The sequence below is a fragment of the Pelophylax lessonae genome, assembly GCF_965119305.1.
Source record: "Pelophylax lessonae genome assembly, chromosome: 12".
NCBI classification, from domain to species: domain Eukaryota; kingdom Metazoa; phylum Chordata; class Amphibia; order Anura; family Ranidae; genus Pelophylax; species Pelophylax lessonae.
This window is the reverse complement of record NC_138779.1, coordinates 222490707-222512134: the sequence shown is the minus strand read 5'-3', so window position 1 is coordinate 222512134 and position 21428 is coordinate 222490707. Positions and strand designations below refer to the sequence as shown.

The 21428-nt window shown below is 46.3% G+C and overlaps 1 protein-coding gene across 1 annotated transcript in view; it reads left to right on the top strand.

Annotated features, from left to right (window-relative positions):
* UBR4 (ubiquitin protein ligase E3 component n-recognin 4) overlaps nucleotides 1-21428 on the top strand; it is a gene marked incomplete at its 5' end in the record, with an annotated part of 115452 nt that overhangs the window by 27101 nt on the left and 66923 nt on the right. Inside the window, 24 exons of the mRNA XM_082274031.1 lie at nucleotides 39-138; nucleotides 289-429; nucleotides 1052-1169; nucleotides 1833-2017; nucleotides 3196-3355; nucleotides 3438-3523; nucleotides 3647-3816; nucleotides 8325-8607; nucleotides 9866-9992; nucleotides 10141-10220; nucleotides 10317-10445; nucleotides 11861-12043; nucleotides 12165-12287; nucleotides 13609-13948; nucleotides 14035-14132; nucleotides 15219-15376; nucleotides 15455-15667; nucleotides 16343-16444; nucleotides 16731-16831; nucleotides 17385-17583; nucleotides 17671-17859; nucleotides 18464-18527; nucleotides 19710-19901; nucleotides 20042-20112. Of these exons, the coding sequence (XP_082130157.1) occupies nucleotides 39-138; nucleotides 289-429; nucleotides 1052-1169; nucleotides 1833-2017; nucleotides 3196-3355; nucleotides 3438-3523; nucleotides 3647-3816; nucleotides 8325-8607; nucleotides 9866-9992; nucleotides 10141-10220; nucleotides 10317-10445; nucleotides 11861-12043; nucleotides 12165-12287; nucleotides 13609-13948; nucleotides 14035-14132; nucleotides 15219-15376; nucleotides 15455-15667; nucleotides 16343-16444; nucleotides 16731-16831; nucleotides 17385-17583; nucleotides 17671-17859; nucleotides 18464-18527; nucleotides 19710-19901; nucleotides 20042-20112 (3612 nt within the window). The remainder of the gene's footprint in view (nucleotides 1-38; nucleotides 139-288; nucleotides 430-1051; nucleotides 1170-1832; nucleotides 2018-3195; nucleotides 3356-3437; nucleotides 3524-3646; nucleotides 3817-8324; nucleotides 8608-9865; nucleotides 9993-10140; nucleotides 10221-10316; nucleotides 10446-11860; nucleotides 12044-12164; nucleotides 12288-13608; nucleotides 13949-14034; nucleotides 14133-15218; nucleotides 15377-15454; nucleotides 15668-16342; nucleotides 16445-16730; nucleotides 16832-17384; nucleotides 17584-17670; nucleotides 17860-18463; nucleotides 18528-19709; nucleotides 19902-20041; nucleotides 20113-21428) is intronic.

Genomic DNA, 21428 nt, shown 5'->3' with positions numbered 1-21428 from the left:
TTTTTTACTTTATTATTTATTTATTTTTTTTCCTACAGACACCAGGGATTTGGGGTTTTGTCTGTAGTACTGGCGAACCATGCCATCAAACTGCTTACTTCCCTCTTTCAAGACCTGCAAGTGGAGACTTTACACAAGGTAACGGGCAATGTCTGTCTATCAATTGAGGCCTTATTTGACGACTGTTTCTTCTATAACCCGCACAGCACAAAGGTTTGGTGGGGGTAACACTGCAATAGACTCCATTCCAGGTGCAGTGTTCACCGGCTTTCTCTTGTTTTCCTGCAGCAAACTTTAGATACAGATGGACCCCTTGCAGAGCTCAGCATCACTGCACAGAGCACACCCATCCAGAGAATACAACGACTAATAGACTCCATCCCACTGACAAATCTTCTGTTCACAGTCCTGTCCACATCTTATCGTAAGGTGAGGCACAGCTTCCAGAAGTATAAAATAAATTGTGTGTCTTGAATTTGAGTAGCTCCCAATGGCAATGCAGCCTGATTTCCTCTCCATTGGTTTTTGACAGTACTACAACTCCCATTTGCCACTCTACTTTAGTGTATTAGTGCTGTATGGGTGGGTAGTAGGTGCTATCCAGCCACTTGTGATTGATAGTGGTTGGGCCGGGTGATTTATAATGGGCCGAGTGGGTGGGCTAGGTGGTGGCTAAATGTGGCCAGGTGGGTGGGCTGGGCGGTGCCTGGAAGTAGTCAGGTAGCTGAGCTTACGAGGGACTTGTAACAGGGTGGATGGGCTGAGAGAAACTGGAAGCAGCCAGGTGGGTTGGGTAGGGACTTGAATGGGCAGGGACTGGGAGTGGCTGGCCGGCTGGGGATGGGGCTGAGCGGGGAAGCTAGTGGCCGGCTGGGGGTGGGGCTGAGCGGGGACTGCTAGTGGCCGGCTGGGGATGGGGCTGAGCGGGGAATGCTAGTGGCCGGCTGGGGATGGGGGCTGAGCGGGGACTGCTAGTGGCCGGCTGGGGATGGGGCTGAGCGGGGACTGCTAGTGGCCATGCAGATAGGTAACATTATCCTCTGTCAACCAGGCCTGTGTCTTACAACGTCAGAGGAAAGGTTCTGTGAGCAGCGATGCCAGCGCCTCCACTGACTCCAACACTTATTATGAAGATGATTTCAGTAGCACGGAGGAAGACAGCAGTCAAGGTAACAAATCAATTTTCATGTGGTTGGTGATGTATTACTCTATATTAGCAGAGAAATCTTACCTGCAAAGTAACTGCTAGGCTTGGATATTGTTAGTGCAGTTGAAAAGCCAAGCGTCCGAGGGGATAAGAAGAGATCCTGTTTGGAGTTCCACACTGTGTTAAAGTCACTTTTGAGGAGGAATCCCTGCCCCCCACTCCACCTAAAGATAAAATTCTGTTTTAAAGTAGAGCTTTAAGAAAACATGGAATTACGTGGCTGAGATATGTTTACCAATTTACCAACAGATGTGTAGTAGTTTACAGGCGGTGAACCGCTGCATAGGTGCCACTAATTATTTGCTAATAAAGCAATGCAGCTTCCTGTGTCACCTTTCTGCCGCCTCATTGGGCAGTGTGTCGCCTCTCTGCCGCCTCATTGGGCAGTGTGTGGCCTTTCTGCCGCCTCATTGGGCAGTGTGTCAGCATCACCACCTCTGTGCAGGGACCAAGAAAGCAGTAATAATAAATTGGGGGGTAGCTGTGATCTTGCTGATAGAGGGGGGGGGGGGTGTATGTATACTAATAATGGCTGGCCAGAATTACAAATTCTTTGAAAGCTTTCAGCATTGTATAGCAGTTCATCTCTAAGACCGTTTTCTGATATTTTGTTCCATCAATGCAGATGACGACAGCGAGCCGATCCTCGGACAGTGGTTTGAAGAGACCATCTCCCCCACAAAAGAGAAGGTTCCCCCACCTCCTCCACCCCCTCCACCTCTTGAAAGCTCCCCTAGAGCGAAGAGCCCCAGCAAGCAAAACTCTGCAGGGAACGGCAACATCCTGGCCAGTCGCAAGGACCCAGAGCTGGTATGGACGTTCCCAAAATGTCCTTGTTGCCATTTTTTGCATTTTACTATAGGCTTTTCTCATGTACAGAAGGGGTTATTAATTCTGCGTCCTAATTCTTTAAGGCTCCGTTTGCACTTGTGGGACTTGTCACGTTTTCAATGGCACCCGTTCAGATCTATGCGGCTTAAAGAGGAAGTGAACCCTCCTCTGCAAGTTGTACCTATAGGTAAGCCTTATCATAGGCTTACCTATAGGTACTGTAAATATCTCCTAAACATGTACCGTTTAGGAGATATTTACCTTACATGCAGCCAGTGACGTTACTGGCGCATGCGCTCTGAAGGACCGGCCGCTGGTGCCATTCCTTCAGAGTCCTGTGCCGTGACCGTCGGCTCCCGCGCGGGAGTGACGTCACCGCTGCTCCGGCCAATCAGATGGCCGGATGCCGCGATCCCGGAAGAGGGGCGACTGGACATGTCGCCCGTCATACAGGTAAGCGGGTGGCACGGCGGGGGCTCGTTCTAAGGTAAGTATTTCATAATGAGCTAGTATGTGGTGCATACTAGCTCATTATGTGTTTCTCTTTCAGGTTACAAATAAAATATATATATATATAATATATATATGTGTGTGTGTGTGTGTGTGTGTGTGTGTGTGTGTGTGTGTGTGTGTGTATATGTTTACAACCTCTTTAAAGTTGCAGCAACTGAAAAGGTTTCTGCACTACTGTTGAGACTTTGATGCGACTTGAGTAAAGTCTCATCCAAGTTGCATAAATCACACTCCAAAGTCTCTCTGGAAATCATGTGACTTTGGAGTCACACGTGTGTAGAGAGTCGATCATCAGCCGTACACATACTTGTGGCAGCGCGGTGGTGGGCTGTAACACCATGTTGCCACATATATGCATACAGCCAGTGCTGCTGTTTTGTTCTGGGAGGGCGCTCGTTTAGATACCCCCCCAGTCACTTGGGAACAAATGTGAGGCATTAGGACAGGCGCCTGATCCCGTAACCATAGTGACAGCCATTCACAGTAATCACATAATTGAAATGCAGAGAGTGTTTTTATAATATCTTAAAGGACCAGCTAATACTGGTAGGAAAGAGTTAATGTCGGGTGATACTGAACTTTCTAAATATCGGTTTGTGTTTCCCGTTATGGAATTTCTAACTCCTTCCTCTCTCTTTTTTCAGTTTCTCAGCCTTGCTTCGAATACCCTGAATTTTATCACCACCTGTATGCTGAATTCCCGTAGCAACTTCATCCGAAACTACCTGAGTGTGTCTCTAACGGAGCAGCACATGTCCACCCTGGCCTGCATCATAAAAGACGTGGACAAGGACGGTCTGAAAGGTCGGTCCTCACAGGTTTTTCTGGGCTGGAATGTTTTCAAGAATTTATCTCGCTTTTTTTACTTGAGCTATTTGTATTTTAGGGTCCTCTGATGAAGATTTTGCTGTGGCCCTGTACCAGTTTAATCATTGTCTAGTGACATCTGATCTTCAGTCCCCAACATTACAGGTAACCTGGTGTCAATTCTTTATGTATGTAACATGTTACCCCCTGAGATTGGATGAACTTATCCTTTACTATATTGCTTCAATTAGCACTTGCTGCATTCCTGATTCTGCTCTTGCATTACAGAACGCACTTCTGCAGCATCTGGGAATTGCCCCTATGAGCGAGGGCCCCTGGCCACTTTACATTCACCCTCAGAGTCTGTCTGTGCTGTCCCGACTCCTCCTGCTTTGGCAACACAGGGCCAGCGTCCAGGGAGAACCTGACGTCCCAGAATGTCTTCGGGTCTGGGAAAGGTGAGTCTCAAATATTTAGAGCTGAACTCTGGAAAAATATTAAACACAATTTTATTAAGTTATGAAAGCATTCAATCTTAGCAGGTGTATTTACCTGAATTTAACTTAATTTCAGCCTCTTGAAATCTCTGTACAACCTCCCACAGAGGGAAAGGGGGTGGCAGCACTTGGACTATCTGGTATTCTGAATTCACATGATCTAATAAGAAATTTGGGGGGTGTTTAACCACTTGCCTACAGTGCACTTTCACCCCCTTCCTGCCCAGACCGATTTTCAGCTTTCAGCGCTCTCACACTTTGACTGAGAATTACTCAGTCATGCAACACTGTACCCATACAAAAATTGTGTCCTTTTTTTCACACAAATAGAGCTTTCTTTTGATGGTATTTGATCAATACTGGGTTTTTTATTTTTTGTGCTATAAATAAAAAAAGACTGAAAATATCGTGAAAAAACGCATTTTTCTTTTTTTCTGTCATAAAATTTTGCAAATTAGTCATTTTTCTTCACAAATTTTGGCCAAAATTTATACTGCTACTTATCTTTGGTAAAAATAACCCAAATAAGTGTATATTATTTGGTCTTTGTGAAAGTTATAGAGTCCACAAGCTATGGTGCGAATCATTGAAAATTGATCACACTTGATCACACCTGATGTACTGAAGGCCTATCTCATTTCTTGAGACACTAAAAAGTCAGGAAAGTACAAATACCCCCCAAATGACCCCTTTTTGGAAAGTAGACATTCCAAGGTATTTAATAAGGGGCATGGTGAGTTTTTTGAAGTTGTCATTTTTTCCCACAACTCTTTGCAAAATGAAGATTTTTTTTTTTTTTTTTTACAAATTGCCATATTAACAGGTTATTTCTCTCACACAGCACATGTATACTTGCAACTACACCCCAAAACACATTCTACTACTCCTCCTGAGTATGGCGATACCACATGTGTGAGACTTTTTCACAGCCTGGCCACATACAGAGGCCTAACATTCAAGTAGCCCCGTCCGGCATTCTAGGAGCACAAATTACACATATAATTTCCTGACAACCTATCGCACTTTTGAAGGCCCTGGAGCACCAGGACAATGGAAACCCCCATAAAATGACCCCATTTTGGAAAGCAAACAGCCCAACGTATAATTTTTGAGGCATAATGAGTCTTTTGAATATGTCATTTTTTTCCACAAGTTTTTGGAAAATGTGGAAAGAAAATGAAAACACATTTTTTTTTACACAAAGCTGTCCATTTATGCAATATTTCTAACACATAGCATGTACATAGCAAAAATTGCACCCCAAAATACATTCTGCTATTCCTCCTGAGTATGGCGATACCACATGTGTAACACTTTTTGACAGCCTGGCCACACACATAGGCCTAACATCCAAGTAGCGCTTTACACAAAGTTGTCCATTTATCCACTTTAAGACTGGGCCTATTTTTGACACTTGGTGTTTACAAGCTAAAATCATTTTTTTTGCTAGAAAATTACTTGGAACCCCCAAACATTATATATTTTTTTTTTAGCAGAGACCCTAGAGAATAAAATGGAGATCGTTGCAATATTTTTTATCACACCATATTTGCGCAGCAGTCTTCCAGATGCGATTTTTTTTTTTTTGAAAAAAATTCACTTTTTTGAAATAAAAAATAAGAAAACAGTAAATTTAGCACAATTTTTTTCCATAATGTGAAAGATAATGTTACGCCGAGTAATTAGATACCCAACATGTCATGCTTCAAAATTGCGCATGCTCACAGAATGGCGCCAAACATTGGTACTTAAAAATCCCCATAGGCAACATTTTAAAAATTTCTGCAGGTTACTAGCTTAGAGTTACAGAGGAGGTCTAGGGCTCAAATTATTGCTCTCGCTCTAACGATCGCGGCGATACCTCACATGTATGGTTTGAACACCGTTTACATATGTGGGCGGGACTTGCGTATGCGTTTGCTTCTGCGCGCGAGCTAACGGGGACAGGGCGCTTTAAATTTTTTTTTTTTTTCCTATTTATTTTATTTATTATTTTTTTATTTTTACACAGTTTAAAAAAAAAAAATGTTTTGATCATTTTTATTCCTATTACAAGGAATGTAAACATCCCTTGTAATAGAAATAGGCATGACAGGTCCTCTTTATTGTGAGATCTGGGGTCAAAAAGACCTCACACCTCACAACTACACTAAAAAAGAAAAGAAAAAAAAAAAATTGTTGAAAGAGGAAAAAAAAAAAACCAAAAAAAAAAGCGGCCCTTTAAACCGGTTGCTAGGCAACGTCTTTTGACGTAGCTCCGGTCCTCCAAGACCATAGAGTTGAGTGAGGGCCATCTTGCCCTCACTCGACTTCCTGTCTCTGAGGATCCGGGACCGGATAGTTTTCCCCGCTGCCGGCGGGTCCGGTAAGCTGGGAAAACGTCTGGGACGCGGCAGGAGGGGGGGGGGGGCACCTCTTCCCCTGCACCGTAAGGGTAATTCCGCGGCGAATCCGCCACTGGGACCACCCTTATCTGAAAGCCGCCCGCCGTTTCAAAAAATACCGGGGTTATGGGGGCTATCTGCTGCCATAACCCCAGTATTTAGCTTTTAATGGCCGACGCATATAGTCGTTAGGCGGTCAGTAAGTGATTGCATGCATATGGCAAACAGGTGACGATGACTGATGGGGTGACAGGTGACGATGACTGATGGGGTGACAGGTGACAATGACTGATGGGGTGACAGGTGACAATGACTGATGGGGTGACAGGTGACGATGACTGATGGGGTGACAGGTGATGATGACTGATGGGGTGACAGGTGATGATGACTGATGAGGTGACGGGTGACGATGATTGATGAGGTGACAAGTGACGATGATTGATGGGGTGACAGATGACAATCACTGACGGGGTGACAGGTGACGATGATTGATGGGGTGACAAGTGACGATGACTGATGGGGTGTCAAGTGACGATGACTGATGGGGTGACAGATGACGATGATTGATAGGGTGACAGATGACAATGACTGATGGGGTGACAGGTGACAATGACTGATGAGGGTGACAGGTGACGGTGATTGATGGGGTGACAGGTGACAGGCGATGGTCACTGATGGGTGACAGGTGACGGGCGATGGTGCACGGCGGTACTGATGGCAGTCTCTGGTGACCGGTGAACTTTAGGCTATGTTCACATGTGAGCGTAGCGATCGCGGGCAGAATCACTGCGATTCCGCCCGTGATCCAGAAATCATTGCAAATTGCGGGGCGCCTGTGCGTTGCCCGTGATTTGCAATAGCACCCCAAACGCTGTGCGATGTTGCTGCGATTTCCGCCTGCCGAATCGCGGTAACATCACGCAAACAACGCATGACGCCCCAAAGAAGCTCTTGTACCTTTTTTGGGCGTCATGCGTTGTTTGCGCGATGTTACCGCGATTCGGCAGGCGGAAATGGCGGCAACATTGCACAGCGTTTGGGGTGCTATTGCAAATCACGGGCAACGCACAGGCGTCCCGCAATTTGCAATGATTTCTGGATTGCGGGCAGAATCGCGGTGATTCTGCCCGCGATCGCTGCGCTCACATGTGAACGTTATGGGTGTCAATTTCTGGGCACTGATGAGGTGACTGTTGGGTGACAGGGGACATTGGGGGGGGGCTGAGGACTGTGTGGGGGGACCTTTATTAGTGTGATTTTACTTTTTACAGGGGTACAGAGCAGTAACTCACTATTTCTAGCTCTTCTCCCCTCACACTGGAAACTGTATGAGGAGAGAAGAGCTAGTAACACTGAGTTACTGCTCTTTGTTTACATTTTATGATCGGCTGTGAATGGATTCACAGCCGATCACATAGTAAACAGTCACTGTCAGTGACTGTTTACTACTGCCGGTGACAGCTGTGTTCCTACGGAACACAGTGCCACCGACATGACCGCGCTGCGCGCTCCCGATCGCGCATGCGCGGTCATCTCCCGGCCGCCTCCATTGTGATCGGCTGTGTCATTGGAACACAGCCGATCACGTGGGAAACGGCCACGCCCAGTGGCTGTTTCCCCCCTGCCGGTGACGGGGGGTGTCCCGGGGACACCCCGACACCGGCAGTGCACGGCGGCGCGCCCGCGATCGCGCGCCTGCCGTGCATTTCCTGGGTCACGTCATATGACGTCCGCCCAGGATAATAGCCGCACCGTCCCGCCGTCATATGACGGCGGGCGGTAAGTGGTTAAGAACAGCAACCTAACATCAGTCTAATGCTCTCCAGCACTGTCTATTCAGGCTAAGGATGGTGAGGTTGCTGCTTTGCTAAGTAACATACATCAGAGAAAATTCTGGTCACCAGTTTGGTCGGGCTTTGTAAATCTCAGGACTGGATAGACGGATAAACACATATGTAGTTCAGCTTTGGTTTGTCATTTGCCAGCATCCAACCTAAAGGTCCGCCTGCGCCTATTGCATCACTGGTAATAAATAGTGTTTTTATTAATATAGCTATGTAAATTAATATACTTTTTATTTTTAAGATTTGTTGGAACCCTGAAGCAAAATGCCTTGCTAGGAGTAGTCCCAGGAGACACAGACGATGTCAATGTGGACCATCTTCAGCTGCTGCTTCTGATTTTCCACAACCTGTCTGATAGAGGGCGCCAAACTATCCTTCTGCTATGCATTCAGACGCTGCAGGACCTGGCCAATAACCTGGAGTCTCAGCTGCCGGGTGTTCCTCTTCTCCTGGGGAGACTTCTGTTGGTGTTTGATTATCTCTTGCACCAGTACTCCAAACCTCCACTCTATTTATTTGAGCAGGTATGTACAGGAAACCCCCCTGACAGATTTACCTTCTGGTCATCTGTGTAGTATTTTGTTACAGTAAACCTTAAGTCAAAAAGTGAAGATTTTGCATCTTAAAGTGAACATCTAGAAATGTTAATTGTGCACCTCTATAAAATCTGCATTTTATATTAAAGCGGAGTTCCGGCCTCGGAAAGGTTTTGTCAATAAAAATCCCCCCGGGACAGTCAGGGCTAGTACATTTCATAATGGATAGCCTCTGAACTGTCCCAGGTCGCACTTAACTTTTAGAAGAAATACTTACCTTGAAAATTTCTTGTCCAGCGCTGCCATCTCAGGTGTGGACAGCTGAAGCCAGGGCGTCCTCTTCGGTGTCCTCTTCGTCCCAGAATGCCCTGCACCGGCCCCGCTCGTCAGTTCTGGCGCAGGCGCGTCATCCCTGCACAGCTTCTGGCATGCCCAGAAGCTGTTTAGCAGGGAATGACGTGCCTGCGCCAGAACTGACGAGCGGGGCCGGTGCAGGCGCATTGATTCCTGGGAGCGATGACGTTCGGCTCCCAGGAGTCAATGCAAGCAGGAAGAGACGGTGCGGGCCGCGGCCAACGAGGGAGGAAGTAGAAGTAAGATAAGTATACTTTCTTCAAAAACAAGATAAGTAAAGAAAAAAAAATCGGGAGTATCCATTTGTGGTTTAGGGGATTTAAATCAAGCGGATGGCCCAAAGTTGTTTTTGAGGCCGGAACTCCGCTTTAAATATTTGTGAAAATAGCCAAACACTTTCTCTACCTAGGCACTCATGTTCTGTATCATAACTGTGTTAGATCATCTCAGGCTGATAATCTCCCCAGATTTGGGGTGATATCTGGTGATGTCACCATTGCGTTGCTAGCTGTTCCGTTTGCTGGAAAGGAAGCTGTACCCGAGGATCTGCAGCGCTTGGCTCACTCTTCCTATTTTCATTCATTCTGCTGATCTGTGCTTCCTTGATCTCTCCTCCTGCTTTTTGATCATTAACAGTTATCAGCTCACTGCATTGGGTTTGTGGTGGTAGTGGAGGGGGTGGGGGCTAGCTCTGACTTTAGGAAGCAAAGCCCTGAGACTACTATAGCCGACTCAACTCAGACTCACCAGCAGCAGGCAGACCACAGGCAATGCTGGTGACTAGTCCTTTGCTCTCAGCATCTAGAGTTCATGCCCTCTTTAACTTTGTGTACTCTAGTTCCTACATCTGTTGCTGTAGTATCCATCACCATCAACCTTTGATATTTTCCAGGTGCAGTATAATCTGCTCAACCCTCCTCTTGGTTCTGGGGCTGCCCAGGATGGAACCGGCCGTACCTCGCCCCTCTACTATGGCTTCAAGGAGGTGGAAGAAAACTGGACGAAACATTGCACATCAGGTGAAAAACACAGCCTATTTTTGTATAATTTTTATTATAACTGTAGTGTGGAGTATGCACAGTGCATGCTGTTTTTTTTTTTTGTTCTGAATTTTTAACCTGTTATGTGAAAAAGGAAATGCTTAATTTCTTTTTTTTTTCTTTCCAGATAATGCCCCACAGCCAAGATTCTACAGCATCCTCTCTCAGGAGGCCTCTGAAGATGACCTTCATAGGCTGGATAGTGAGGTAAGATCATCCCTGAATTATGAAATGCCTGATAACACATTGAAAGAGCAGGACTTTTACCCTAACCTGTGTGTGGGTGTTTACTTTTTTCTCCAGGTTTGTGAGGTCCTCTTCTCCCGAGCCTTGAAGTATGATGATTTGTACACAGCGTTGATTTCTCTGCTGGCTGCTGGATCTCGATTGGATACACTCAGAAGAAATGAAAATAAAAGTATCACCGCACTGGTGAGAGGATTTTCCATGATATTTTTCCAGACTTTCCAGTATATGATGGATATGTGTTTGTGCTAGGATGCAGGGAAAAGCAATTGATATATAAAACAGAGTTTGTTCTCCTATAAAGCCAAGTACACATGGGCCGAATGTTGGGAAAAGCCTAGTACACACGGGCCGAATGTTGGGAAAAGCCTAGTACACACGGGCCGAATGTTGGGAAAAGCCTAGTACACACGGGCCGAATGTTGGGAAAAGCCTAGTACACACGGGCCGAATGTTGGGAAAAGCCTAGTACACACGGGCCGAATGTTGGGAAAAGCCTAGTACACACGTGCGGAATGTTGGGAAAAGCCTAGTACACACGTGCAGAATGTTGGGAAACCTCTGCCGGTTTAATAAAAACCTGACAACTTTTTTTTGTTTTTGTTATAACCATTACCCACCTATAGGACATCATATGACGTCTTGAGGTTGAAGTGGAAATTCCCTCTAATATAAAAAAATGTTGGAAAACATCGACCGGTTCAATAAAAACGCGCAAGGCACTCGGCCCAACAGAAGCCAGTCGACCGACTCCCGATCAGCGCTCTCAGTCAATGGCTTGAGAGAGCCTACTGGCGTGTTCTGGAGGTGGGGCCGTCCCCCTGTCAGCACACAATAGCTCATTGGGGGAGATCGCTGTACTAACATCGGATTGTTGGTGCAGTGGCTCTGACCAGCGCTGTGCGTTTTTTTTTTTTTTGGGTTAGATATCAAATTATCATCTCCAGGTATGTGTTTTTGGGAGTGCCTTGTACAATTTGTTCATCTTGCTTGGTGATTTATTTATTAAGAACATCCGATGCAGCCAACATGTTTGGGAGAAAGTCCGCCGCCTCCTTAGGGCTTGAACAAATGATTCGTAATTGATTCGGGATTGAGTTTGCTACAAAGCTTGTGTTATGATTTAGAATGGGCCTTGAGTCCTTATTGTATCCTAGTAGCACTGAGGGCAGCAAACTGGGTCTCCCGAAATATGTTTGGTATATCCAATGTTCTTAACAACTGTTTTAAATGTTTTGTACTGGGCACTTCTAACCTCAAATCCAAGATTTTTCAGTGTTATTCTCCATTGAATGGGGAGAATACTAGACGGCAAACTGCACTGCTGGTCACCCATACTAGTCTATGCTTATCGTTTTTTTTTTATTTTATAATTTTATCATTCAATATTCTCATTTAGGGCTGGTTTGCCCCTCACACCTCCCCTCCTACCCTCCCTGTTTCTCTCTCTCTCCTACCCCTTTCCCTCTCTATCCCCTACCTCTTCCTTTCACCCGCCCTTCTACCCTGTTTGCCTTTTGCAGCATCTCATTAGTATTGCACTATATTGAGGTGGGGAAAAAATTTGTTTTAAATATGAGGTGTAATTTTTCTTTCCTCAGGAGGCGTGTGCTCTTCAGTATCACTTCCTTATCCTGTGGAAGATTCTGGGAATCTTGCCTCCTTCCAGACACTACATGAAGCAGCTTTCACAGAACGTATCTGGGCCCAGTGAGTGTGAAATCTTACACACCCTGCGTTGGGCCTCACGGCTCCGAGTCCCGTCTTACCAGCTATGGATTAAGGTATGAATCTTGGAGCTAACATTTAATTCCTTTTCATATCCGCTTCTTTCTCTTTGGCAGTGAGTGTTAAGGAAATTTTGACCATAGATATTGGTTTGTTTGTTTATTTCTGGGTTTTTAGGATCATCTTGTGAAGCAAGGGATGAAGCTTGAGAGAGCGACTTCCCTGACTGAACAGACTGCAACCAAATGCAACTCCATCAAATACGACGTAGAGGTGGCGGAAGAATACATCGCCCGGCAGGTGAGAGAGCCGTCATCAAATACGTATGGCAGTGTTGTAATGTTTCTCTGCTCCCTCACTGCTCAGTAGCTGCAGGTGACGGGGAGCAGATTTAACTTTCTCCCCTTCCTCTCATGTCACAGTGCTTGGTGGTTGGCCCAGAGCTGTCACATGGTGGTGTAGCGCCATTTGTGCTCACTAACTAGCATGTACACAGGGCTTCCCTCCCTTCTTCCCAATAGCTCGCGAAGCATTGCAAAAGGAAGACCTGTTTATGGAGGATGGTGACTGTGAAGTCTCGGTTTTTTTATATTAAAAAGGAGAAGAAAAAAAAACATATTATACTTGCCTCCTCTGTGCTGTTGGTTTTGCACAGAGCAGCACTGATCCTCCTCTTCTTAAGATCCTCTGTCTGCTCCTGGCCCCTCCCTTCTATCGAGTGCCTCCACAGCAAGCAGCTTGCTATGGGGGCACCTGAGCCGAGCTTCAGCTCCTTGTGTCCATTCAGACACTAAACTGTCCTTCAACCCCGCCCCCTCTCTCCTAATTGGCTCACTGACTTGGCCAATGGTGCCACGGCTGTATGTCGGCCAATCAGGAGGGAGACTCCCAGGACGGCCAAGGGACTCGTAGACCTCGCTGGATAGAGATGGGGCACAGGTAAGTGTTGGGGAGGCTGCTACACACAGAAGGCTTTTCATCTGCTCTGGTCTCTGGCAGTCGTCACGGATGGTGCGCACAATCGCTTCAACTCGCTCTCTTGCTGGGAACGTGAAAAACCTGAAGTTTGTAAACATCCCTGCTTCACATTTTCGTCCCGTTTTTGTTCGTTTCCTAAAACTGATTTGATTGTCAGAGTTTTCATCAGTGGCTGAAAACGTGCAGTACTTTTCGTTTAGTTTTCGTCACTGTGAAAATGCTGCTGACAAGATCTTTTTCATTGACGAAATTAACACTGGATCTAACCCAACTCCCCCCCAGTTGCATACTTGCCTTGATGTGTTGGCTGTGGCCTCTGGTGTGTAATGTGCTGTGCCTGCTATTTACAGCCCAATAGACCACTATGAGGCCATATCCCTTTGTCCCTGGCCTTGGGAAACTACCCCATAGAAGTCTATGGTGCTGTAATGTGCATGCATGACCAGGACATTTGGGGCTTGTGGAGCTGCAAGGTAAAAAGCATTTAGCATTTATTGTAGAGGAGATCTAGCAGGTCTCTTCTGTAATAAAAACCTTCCTTCTCACATTTTTTTTGGTTTTAATGCCCACTAATCAACTTTAACATAACTTAGTTTTCTTGTGTTGTACACATAGATATGTATTTGTAACATTTCTGTTGCAGATCTCCACAAACTGCAGCTCCAGCGGATACACGTTCGAGCAGCTCCGCAAGGGGCCCAACCTACAGTGCATTTATACTCTGGATGCTGTCATCTGCAAGGTTCAGGTATCCCTGGATGAACACTTCTCCAAGCTATCAGCAGAGACTGACCCTCACAAATCCTCCCAAGTTGCCAAGAACCTCCTGCCAGCATCTTTACAGCTGCTCGATATGTACGCCTCACTCACCCGCTGCTACCTGCTGCAAAGCCTGCCAGAGGAGGGTTCTGATGAGAAGAAGCTACAGGGCTATGCTGCTGTGCTGGCCATCGGCTCCTCCCGCTGCAAAGCCAACACTCTGGGTATGATGGTGGGATGCTAGGGGTGTAAGATTTCTGAAATCTTCACCAAAAAATAGATTGATAACTGAGGGTTTGTCAAATTGCAGGTCCTGTTTTGATTCAGAATCTGCCTACTGCTGTACAGACTTTGTGTGAGTCTTGGAACAACATCCACACTAATGAGTTCCCCAGTATTGGGTCTTGGGTGAGTGCAAAGTTTGCATCTATATTATGAAACCTGATTCCTTGGAGACGCTAAACTGTCTCTTGTAGACCTCTTCTATGGATCATAGAAAGCTCAATGTGTGTTTCTTGTAAATCGTGAGACACGCACACTGGAGCCTCTTCACATCCATAACTATGAGGTTATGCTGCCACCTTCAGGTGATTGGACACTGGCAAACAAATCCAGAAAGTTCCCTACTAGGCATAACCCCTCCCTGTTAGTCAAGGCTTCATTTTTTGTAGCAAATCCTAAACCTCAAAAGACAGAGGGGTGGGATCTCTGTGTCCCTAGATATTTACAGATAAACCATAAATCTCATTTGTTTTTATTGTACATCACGGGACACAAATCATCTTCATATCCATTATGATGGCTTTGTCCCAAAGCACTGAATATGAGGGGAGGGCATCACAGTCCAGAATCTGTTAGAGCCTGCTAAGCATGCTGACCAAAGGTAGGCTCCTTTGCGGCTCTAACATCCACTTGGTAAATCTGCAAAAAGAATAAACCGAAGACTAGGTAGAAACTTAACAAACTTGAGCTACCGAAGCCTGATGTCGAATAGCCCAGGAAACACCAACACTCAGCCACCGAAAACGGTGGAGCCCTTGCCCTTTAAACTGTAAACTTGAGAAATAAGATGAGGAAAGCTTGGAGAAATGGTAGCTTTAAAAGCTGCGTGACCCTTCCCTGGATTTTCAAGAAGCGGAAAGCGGGTATCTGACTGCCCAATTGCAGCAGTCGACTTCAAGGAACACCCAATAGCATGAACTACATCCAAAGTGTGAAGAGCCTTGTTCCTCAGCGGTTAGAATTTTTGGTTTTACCTGAAAAACTTAATTGGAGAACCTTGCGGGAAACACAGATTCCATCCTGCTCTCTTTGACTTGCTACAAAAAATAAAGCCTTTCCTAACCGGGAGGGGTTATGCCTAGAAGGGGACTTCTGCCTTTTTCTTTGCCAGTGTCCAGTCACATGAAGGTGGCAGTATAACCCGATTGTACTGGATGTGACGTTAAAGAATTTTACAACTATACCAAAAATTCCCATTTTTCTTTCTTTCAGCGCAATGCCTTTGCTAATGACACCATCCCCTCGGAGAGTTATATTGGTGCTGTTCAGGCGGCTCACCTAGGCACTCTGTGTAGTCCCAGTCTATCTCTGGCTGCCTCACTCAAACATGTCCTCCTGTCTTTGGTTCGCCTAACCGGAGACCTCATAGTGTAAGTTTCTGCGGCTGCTTATGCTGGTTCTTTTTGCAATGTTATTTGTGTCTAATATGCTGTCCTCAATTATTGCAGTTGGTGCCCCGAGGATCTGAACTCCCGCCAGCTGACCGAGTCACTGCTGCCTTTGCTTCTGGAGAGCAGCACAGAGAGTGTGGCCGAACTGTGCAGCACGTCGCTGGAGCGGGTACTCGGACCAGCCGAGTCCGACGAATTCCTGTCCAAGGTGTACGAAAAGCTGATCACCGGATGTTACAATATCCTCGCCAATCACTCCGACCCATCCAGGTCAGTTATGGTCTTTGATTTGCAAAAGCCATCATGTGTCCCATTTTAGAAAGATTTCCCATCACCACCTCCTATTTCGCATTTGTTTTTTTTTGTTTTTTTATGTCCCTGCCCACCCTTGCATGCCCTTCGCCTAGTCAAGGGACAAGTTCAGTCCCCCCTTTGCCTCCTGGATGTCACATATTCCAGAGGGAAATGCCATCTGTTTAGTAAAGGTGGAGGGGGGCGAGCCTAGCAGGACGTCATTGATGGGTGTGCCGGCTGAACCATGGAACACCTGGGAGCCCCTCAATAGCAAAGCAAAACATAGCAGTGCAGAGGAGCGAGTGCTGTCAGTGGCGAAGAGGATCTCAGCTGGACAGTGCTGGATCCGCTAGTGCAGGGGTCTTCAAACTATGGCCCTCCAGTTGTTCAGGAACTACAATTCCCATCATGCCTAGTCATGTCTGTGAATGTCAGAGTTTTACAATGGCTCAAGGGACGTGTAGTTCTGCAACAGCTGGAGGGCCGTAGTTGAGCATCCCTGCACTAGTGGGTCAGTATCTGAACTGTGCAGAACTCCAGAACTCTCACCACTTGTCAAGTGGGGGTATTTATATAAAAAAAAAAAGGGGGGGGGTTGTTGAAATCCGCCTTAATTACCATGATGACTGACCGCTGCACATTACTTTATAGTGGGCTGGACGAGTCCATTCTGGAGGAGTGTTTGCAGTACTTGGAGAAGCAGCTGGAGACCAGTCAGGCTCGAAAAGCCATGGAAGATTTCTTCACTGAGAGGTATGTAGGTTTGGTGACCGTCTGGTAGTCTGTAAACTTGTGCATGAAAAGTTTCTGATAGACACTTAAAATAGAAGGGCAGAGCTTCCTCTAACATTTCAAGTATGGAACGCATTGGGTCCTCCACTTCAGAAGACTTGAATCTCTCGTACATGAAGGGCCTCTGTTTATTGCATTTTTTTCCTTTCATGCTTCTAGGATGGATTTGATAACAAAGAATAGTGCTTCTAAGAGCCACATGACACATTTTAGGCACTTCGGTACTCACTTTTTTTTTTTATTGCAGAGGAGAACTTGTACAAATCATGATGGCCACTGCAAACGAGGCTTTATCCGCCAAGTTCTGTAACCGGGTTCTGAAGCTCTTCACAAAACTCTTCCAGCTGAGTAAGTGCTTTATAGTGATGAAGCAGAAAAATGCTTCAGCGTTTACAAGACTGTAGTTCAGCCATTCTCAACCAACCATGGTTCCATGGAACCCCACGGTTCCTCCACAGATAGCTAGGGGATCCTTGGGATGTGGCTGGTTGAGCTCACATTTTTGGTGCCTGCATAATTCCAGATTTGAAGCCACATGGCAGAGCCAGCTGTAACACTCCAATATTATTGGCTATCTGTAAGAATGGCACTCGCCATTGTAAGGAGGGCATTCTTTTCGCTGACCCCCCCCCCCCCCCCCCCCATTCTAGCAGGGGATCTCTCAGACCTGAACATTATTTTAAGAGTTCCCCTGGGGTAAAGAGTTTGAGCAAAGCTACTGTAGAGCACCAAAACCCCCAACTTTGGAGTGCTGCTCTTGGGTTTTTGCGTTCTTTATTACAGGGAAAGTGTGCGTCCACTCTGGCAGTGAAGCAGAGTGTGGCCTTTGTTCAGGGATGTGGGGGGAGATGGGAAGAACACAGGCCACACTCATCCAAAGCCATTTCTTCTCTTGCCATAGCGGAAAAGAACCCGAGCCCCAGCCTGTTGCACCTCTGCGGGACAATAGCTCAACTTGCTTGTGTGGAGCCTTCCCGGTTACAGTCCTGGCTCGTTCGTATGACCACCCCGCCTCCAAAAGACTCTGACCAGGCTGAAATCGTCCAGGAGAACCGGCAGTTGCTGCAGCTACTCACAGCTTACATTGTGCGAGAGAACAGGTGAGGCCACCCAGCCGCTTCCAATCTCTTCTGTGTCTTCTGCCAGAGATTCTTCCATTCATATGTGTGATGTTTTGTACCTTGCAGCCAAGTTGGAGATGGTGTGTGTACTGTGCTTCTCAGTACCCTCATCCCCATGGCCACTGAACTGCTTACCAATGGGGATGGCACTGGATTTCCCGAGCTGATGGTTGTCATGGCTACCCTGGCAAGTGCTGGACAAGGCGCCGGTCATCTCCAGCTTCACTACGCTGCTATGGAGTGGCTGGCAAGATGGTGAGTAGTGTTTTCAGTAGTTCGCTATATGGCCAAAAGTGTGTGGACACTAGACCCTCACACCGATGTGAGCTTGTTAAGGCATCTACTTCCGAAACTATGGGCATTAATATAAAGTTGACCCCCCCCCCCACACTTTATAGCTAGAACCGCCTCCACTCTTCTAGGAAGGCTTTCCAAAAAGTTTCAGCTCATGTTGGGAGGGTGGGGTGCTATTTTGTGAGAGCAGGTAATGATGCTGGATGAAAAGACTTGGCATTCTAATTCATCCCAAATGGGTCAGTAGGGGTGAGGTCAGGGCTGTATACAGGCCATTCGAGTTCCTCCACACCAAACTGGTCACACCATATCTTTTATGGAGCTGGCTTTATACACAGGGGTCAGTCATAGTGGGATAGAAGAGGGTCTTCGCCAAAATGTTATCACCCCGGTGAAAGCCAACAATTGTCTAAAATGTCTTTTTATGCTATAGTATTAACAGTATCCTTCCCTGGAAATGCCTAAACCCAGTCATTTGGAAGGGGGTTCATGTACTTTTGGTCATATATGTCCTATAACTGGAACAGGTCCAGTCTGTCTGTAACCCCCAATTTGTCTCTTACAGCAAGAAATATCTATCTCAAAAGAATGTGGTTGAAAAGCTGAACAACAATGTCATGCAAGGAAAGGTAAATTACTCCTACATGTGCAACTTTCATGACTGCTCAAAGACTGCTTTGTTTAAAGATATAGTCAACCATTAACAGAAATCTATTGGGTTTATTTATTTTTTAACAAATTTCTCTATTTCAGGGGTCTCAAACCTTTCTAAAAAAGGGGCTGGTTTACTGTTCTTTGGACACTAGGGGGGCCGGAGTGCAGCCAGTGGGAGTAGAACATGTCCTGGCATCAATGCGGGTAAACGATGTATTAGGAGGAGGAATAGCACCCCATCATTGGTGTCAGTGGGAGGAATGATGCCCCCCATCGTTGGCGCCAGTGGGAGGACTGGTGCCCCCCCCATCGTTGGCGCCAGTGGGAGGACTGGTGCCCCCCCCATCGTTGGCGCCAGTGGGAGGACTGGTGCCCCCCCATCGTTGGCGCCAGTGGGAGGACTTGTGCCCCCCCCTCCATCGTTGGCGCCAGTGGGAGGACTTGTGCCCCCCCATCGTTGGCGCCAGTGGGAGGACTTGTGCCCCCCCCCCCACCATCGTTGGCGCCAGTGGGAGGAATGGAGCCCCAAGGACCAGAAAAAGGCCAGCAAAGGGCTGCATCTGGCCCCCCTGGCCACCGTTTGGAGACCCCTGCTCTATTTTGTAGTTTACGTAGCCAGTAGATGGCAACGTTGTCTCATTTTCACATCATTGCCATGCTTACATTTCTGTTCTGCAGGAAGAAGCTTTTGTTTGCAGGACTCAGAGTAATCAGAGCATTGACTCCTACCTTATGAAATGGCTTAATCTAAGGTTTTAATCAGACAAGTAGGAACCTCGAAGCAAGCTTCTCTCCTGGGCTGTCTCTTTTTTAGGTTTTTTTTTAATTTTTTTTTTTTTTTTACTACTATGTATTAGCTTAAGTACAAAAACTTAAAAATGTAATAGATTAAAATTTGAGCAGAACCCACTATAGTTACCATTTCATATCTGTATGATATAGAATACAAGGGGCTTCAAGCTGTGAAAATAAAGTTTGCCGAATCCTATGTCCTTCAGACTACATTGGGCAAGCTAATTATGTGTATAGGGCCTGAAGAGTTGGGTCTCTTTCAGAATACGGGAGGTGATGGCTACCTTGGCTTTTGCATTTTGTCCATACCAGCTGTAGTAAAATGGAAATAATTTTTGACATTTACCTTGTGTGTGATCATTTAGCACGTCACTGTCCTGGAGTGCACATGTCACATTGTCTCCTACCTGGCCGATGTGACCAACGCCTTAAGCCACACTACCGGACAGGGTCACTGCCACGTACCTGTGGATGGGGAGGAGCGTGCAATTGAGGTGGATTCAGACTGGGTGGAAGAGCTTGCAGTGGAAGAGGATGATTCGCAGGCTGAAGACTCTGTAAGTTGTCAAATCGTATCCTCCACTGAGGAACACACATTAGTAGTGAGGAGAATAGAACGACACATTTGCAAAAGGCATCAGTTACATCATTTGAAAAAGCTTGTGATAACTAGATTTTATTTTTCTGTATGATTCAGGATGAAGATTCTCTGTGTAACAAGCTGTGTACCTTCACTATCACACAGAAAGAGTTCATGAATCAACACTGGTAAGTTCCTAAAAATATGGAAGCATCTCTGTGTGTACTCCAGATCCAGCCATTGAATGTTATGGGGCTCTGTGAAGTTATTCACTAGATCTGTCACTTGTAGGTATTGTTTTAGGCCTAGGAAAAGTATAATGTGCTCCGCAGCTGTCCAGTTCTACATTTTTTTTTTTTTCTGTCCCTATCAAATTGTACACTTACTGTGACCATATTGCATTAAAGTGATTGTAAACTATCACCTTGTAAAACAACCCATTCATTTTAAAATGTAAATTAAAGGCAAAACATTTTGGTATAGAAATAAAAAAGGGAAAAGTTTTTTTTTATTTTTTAGAAGTGATCATTCCCTCTATTCTCAGCTGCATAAGAGCTGGAGGAGGAGAAGCAGCAGCACACTGAGCTTGCCAGTGAATGGCTGTGCAGCGGGCGTGTCAGGACAAGTCCTCAGCTAGAGAACTGACCACTGTGTGTTCTCCTTCTTAGTGTGGTCAGTTTGTAATAGGAAAGCAGGAAGACTAGTGGGAACACCAAGGTTTTTACTCAAGGAAACTGTACTGTCCTGAATCTGCAGTAATGTTTTATGCCCTAACTGACTGTCTGCTTACCTCTCTGGTCTGTGTATCCGCTTTAGGGGCCGTGCTCTCACAATTGTGTGTTTAATCTTCTCTCAGCATGGCTCCACCCCAGCCTTTTACAGGAAACACTATATTACCCCCGCACACTGCAAGCCAGCTTTGCCCGAGCAACAATTTTGTGAAGGCTTACCTGAGTGTTTCTTGCCGTGTGCTCTACATCTGATCTCCGATTTTAGTTTGTTCACCTGACCTTCCCTGTCTGCTTGTTGCCCCGACCTTTCGCTTGTTCTCCCCACTGTGCCTTGTTGCCCTGAACTGCTGCTTTCTCTCCATCCACAAGAGCCAGCTGGGAGACCGGGGGGCCGCAACCTAATTCAGCTGCAGCCAAGTCTATCCTCCCCATCCGAGGCTCTGGTGATAACCTGCTGGCTCTTAGACTCCGCTCCCTCGGGAATCTTATTCTCTAGCTCCCTGTCCAGGACGGTGGCTGCGACCCTGTGTAGCTGCTTCTGAGCCATCGACCCTCAGCAGTCAGCCGTTGGGTTCACAACCTCTGCGGTGCGCTCCCCGTAACTTGGTGATGCTGACAAATACAAAGAGAACAGGATGCTTTCTCATACCAGTACATGGTACAGCAGGAATATGAAGTGTTAGGGTGACACATATCAGGAATATGAAGTGTTAGGGTGACAAAACGCTTTAATTGGAAGTAAACCCTCCTATCGTTTTCAGCCAAGGAAGCTG